This window comes from Myotis lucifugus, unplaced genomic scaffold (genome assembly GCF_000147115.1).
Source record: "Myotis lucifugus unplaced genomic scaffold, Myoluc2.0 scaffold_183, whole genome shotgun sequence".
NCBI classification, from domain to species: Eukaryota; Metazoa; Chordata; class Mammalia; order Chiroptera; family Vespertilionidae; genus Myotis; species Myotis lucifugus.
In genome coordinates, this window is record NW_005871231.1 from 2566973 (window position 1) to 2570695 (window position 3723).

The following is a 3723-nucleotide window of genomic DNA, read 5'->3' on the forward strand; positions in this document are numbered from 1 at the left end:
ACAGGCTCAATGAGCTTCTGCCAGTTCCGCAGCAGCTTCTTGAGCCCGCTTGGCGAGCCCTTCATTCTTGGTCTTCTTGCGGAGGTCATTGATGAGTTTCCCAAGTCGCGTCTCCTCCAGTGCCTCTTTGGTAATGGGGTATTTCTCCAGGCTGGAGATGATTTCCAACACCACCACGATGTTCTGGTTGTTGCTTTGGGAATCGATGGCCTGCAGCAGCCGGTCCCTGATCTGCTGCAGAGAGGACGGAGCCGCTGCCATTGCCTGGGCGAAGCGGGGAGGGGGTGGGGGTTGTGTGTGGGGGAAGCGGCCAGGCCGGCAGGCAGGCGGGCTGAGACAGGGGACAAGGGTCACTCACTCACTCGCAGGCCTCCGAGAGTGGAGCCTCCTGTTCCCTGAGGCGCTGGAGGATGAGGGGGCTCCCCGGGTGGCAGAGAGGGAGCCCGGGCTCAGGCTTGGGCCCGGGGCGGTGCTGCCACCAGAGGAGGAGCCTCCGGAGCCTTGCAGGAGCCACTGCCGCTGCTGCTGCAGCCTGGAGAACCAGACTCCAGTCTGTGTTTTATTGTTTTGCTACATCTGTATTTATACCAGTTGATTTTAATCCTATCAATTTCTATTCCAAAGGTTAGGGCGTTTCTTATCTCCATTTCAGGGAGTAAAGATTATGTAGCTTAAGCGTGATTGTTCGTAGTTAAAGTGATTAACTACCCGCCTGGCACTTAGTTAAGGGGTTTTATTCCCTCCCTAACTTCAGGGAAAAATCCATACCTGGGAAAACAACCTTTCTCGGAGAGGTGACCTTGGTTAAAACACACAGCGCCAAGAAGGGGAGCAAACATATTAAGAACAGTATGCCATATACACCAGGTCCCTTGAAACATATGCTGTGCAGATGTTTCTTCCCTGTAGCGACTGTGTCAAGCAGCAAGGATGGACCGGCTTCCAGCAGGAAAGTAGCAGATACTTCAGTTGGCATGTAGCAAATGTGCTCATAGGATGTTGCTTATGGTTAGGACATTCTTCGCACAGTGTAACTCAAGTCTTTTCTACTAAAGACAAATTGAACTTCTATCATTTGTTTCTCAATAGTAATTCGCCTGGTAGCCTTAATAAGCTAGTCATGATTTGGAGACTTATTTAGATCATTTATGTATTCATATATAGAAATACAAAGGAATAGAGCAAAAAGTCTACTAACATAACAAACACATGGCATATATAAAATATCCTATATAATAAAAGCCTAATATGCTAAGTGTCCAACTGTTTGTTTGACCGTTCAACCAGGCACTATGACACACACTGACCACCAGGGGGCAGACACTCTGACTGGTAGGTTAGCTTGCTGCTTGGGTCCAGTGGATCGGGACTGGGCGACACAGACTGAACATGCCCTGGAGCCCTCCCACAGTCCCTCCCCAGCTGGCCAACCTCCTGCAGTCTCTCTCCAGCCCCGATCATGCACTGGTGGGGCCCCTCAGCCTGGCCTATACCCTCTCGAAATCCAGGACTCCTCAGGGGATATCCGCAGGCCAGGCTGAGGGACCCCACCAGTGCATGAATCCGTGCACCAGGCCTCTAGAATAATATTCTATATATATAAAAGCCTAAGCAACCATTATGACTGGAAGACCAGACAACTGGATGACTGGCCAGTACCTATGATGTGCACTGACCAGCAGGGGGCAGATGCTCAAAGCAGGAGGGCTCTTACAACCAACCTCCCACAGCTGGCCAACCTCCTGCAGTCCCTCTACCTGGCCAGCCAGCCCCAATCGTCCCCAATCAGGGCTGGCTGGCCAACCTCCCATAGTCCCTCTGGCCGATCACTGGCCAGGCTGAAGGACCCCACCCGAGCACGAATTTATGTACTGGGGCTCTAGTAAAAATAGATGTATATAACAGAAAAAGTGTATATCTGTGCATAATTTAGTTTAAAAAGTATTTTTTAAAAACTGAATGGTAAGGTAGTTAAATTATTCAGATTTTCTGTCTTAATACCTACATATAAAATAAATACATTCTAGAATGCTGATCCATTTATGACATTGTAGGTTAATTTTTATGCTGTGAGATGCACAGTGGTTATGGTTAAGAAAATGTGGTTTCACCTCACACTTCCTGTCTCTGTTACTTACTAAATGTGTAATTTTGGGCAAATTATATAGCCTCTCAGTTCCTCAATGTCCTCATCTGTAGAACACAGATAATTATCATACATATCCAATCAGGCTGTCATAATAAATGACAATAATGTGTGTAAAATATGTAGCATGCACCTTAAGTAATCAATACATGATTGATCAATTTCAGAGGTTCTCAACCCTGTATGAATATTATAATCACCTGGGCAGTTTTTAAAATACTGACATCCGGGCTTCATCCAAACCAATTAAATCAGCATATCTGTAGGTAGGGCTTGGGCCAACAACAATTTTTTTGAAAAGCTCCCTAGGTGATTCTAATGTGTAGCAAGAGTTGAGAACTAGCGAGCTATAATAACTTGTACATAAAATATAGAAATCTAATATTTGTATTGAATGATATCTAGTAGTGTGTTGCCAATTAAACAAATGGACAAAAGAATTTCAAAATCTGTCTATTAATTTAGTTTTGGGTGGGAGTAGATAAATGACCATCAGGAACACAGAAGTGGTCTAGCATCTCTGTAATAGGAAGCCTGCACTCAATTCTCCACCCTTTACAGCTTTGTATTTTCAGTCAAGTTACTCAATCACTCTTTCCTCTTTTGTAAAATTAGGGTAAGGATGGTGCCTACCTCTCAACTGTGTTGTCAGAGCATTGGGAAATTTAATATTTGTGAAGTGCTTAAAACAATGCCTGGTATGTAGTAAGTACTATGTTTGTTTAAAAATATTAATATGGAAATATTCAAAATGAAATGCTAGCTGTTAATATTGAATCTCAGTAACATATTTTTGCATTAAATTAGAACTGAAAAATAGGCTCTGTACAGAAGTTCTGGGATGACTGTTAAAAAAAAACAACAACAAAAAAAAAAACACAAAAAAAAGCCAACATCCTTTAGACCTTATATCAAAGATGAAACTGATCCTCAGTTCGAACTACCTATCTCTCATCAAGGAAGATGATGTGTTAATCTTGCCAGGACCGATATAAGATACGACAAATTATGTTAGCTGAAGTATCCGATATTCCTGAAGCACTGAAGCTCAGACCTTATATAAGAATTTTAAAAACATGATCAGCATCTATAGATGCCTTGTTGGGTTCAGGTCCTGGAGGTGGATTTTCAGTGATGGGTCCTCTCCTTGTCTCACCTGGTCTGGCCCTTGTCTACTTCTCTAGCCTTCTTCTAATGGCCTTGCCTCACACCGTCCCCCGTCCAGACAACCTTCCCTCCCCTTCCTCCCACCAGTCCTGCTGTTTTCTGCCCCAGCCTTGGCTGCTCTTGCTGATGCTCTTCCTGGAATGCTCTTCTCATTTTGCTCTGCCCATCCCATCCCCAACCTACACATCTTTTACTGGTAGGACTCAGTTCTAGTACTAACCTCTTCTATGAAGCTTTTCCCATTGTCCCAGGTTTAAGAAACCAGCCCCTCTTTCATACCTCTTTATCCCTTGAACAGACAAGTGGCCATTCTTAAAACCATGTTTGAATCTTCGTCTTATTTACTACATATCTATTTATTTAAGAATCAGCACCTGGCACAGAGCCTAGATAGTTTAATTTCATTGACT

At 44.2% G+C, this 3723-nt stretch overlaps 1 protein-coding gene across 1 annotated transcript in view; it reads right to left on the reverse strand.

Annotated features, from left to right (window-relative positions):
* Nucleotides 1–261, reverse strand: part of LOC102421691 (mediator of RNA polymerase II transcription subunit 26-like) — a 1892-nt gene extending 1631 nt beyond the window's left edge. Inside the window, 2 exon segments of the mRNA XM_014462507.2 lie at nt 3–41; nt 43–261. Of these exon segments, the coding sequence (XP_014317993.1) occupies nt 3–41; nt 43–261 (258 nt within the window).
* Nucleotides 262–3723: the final 3462 nt, after the last annotated feature.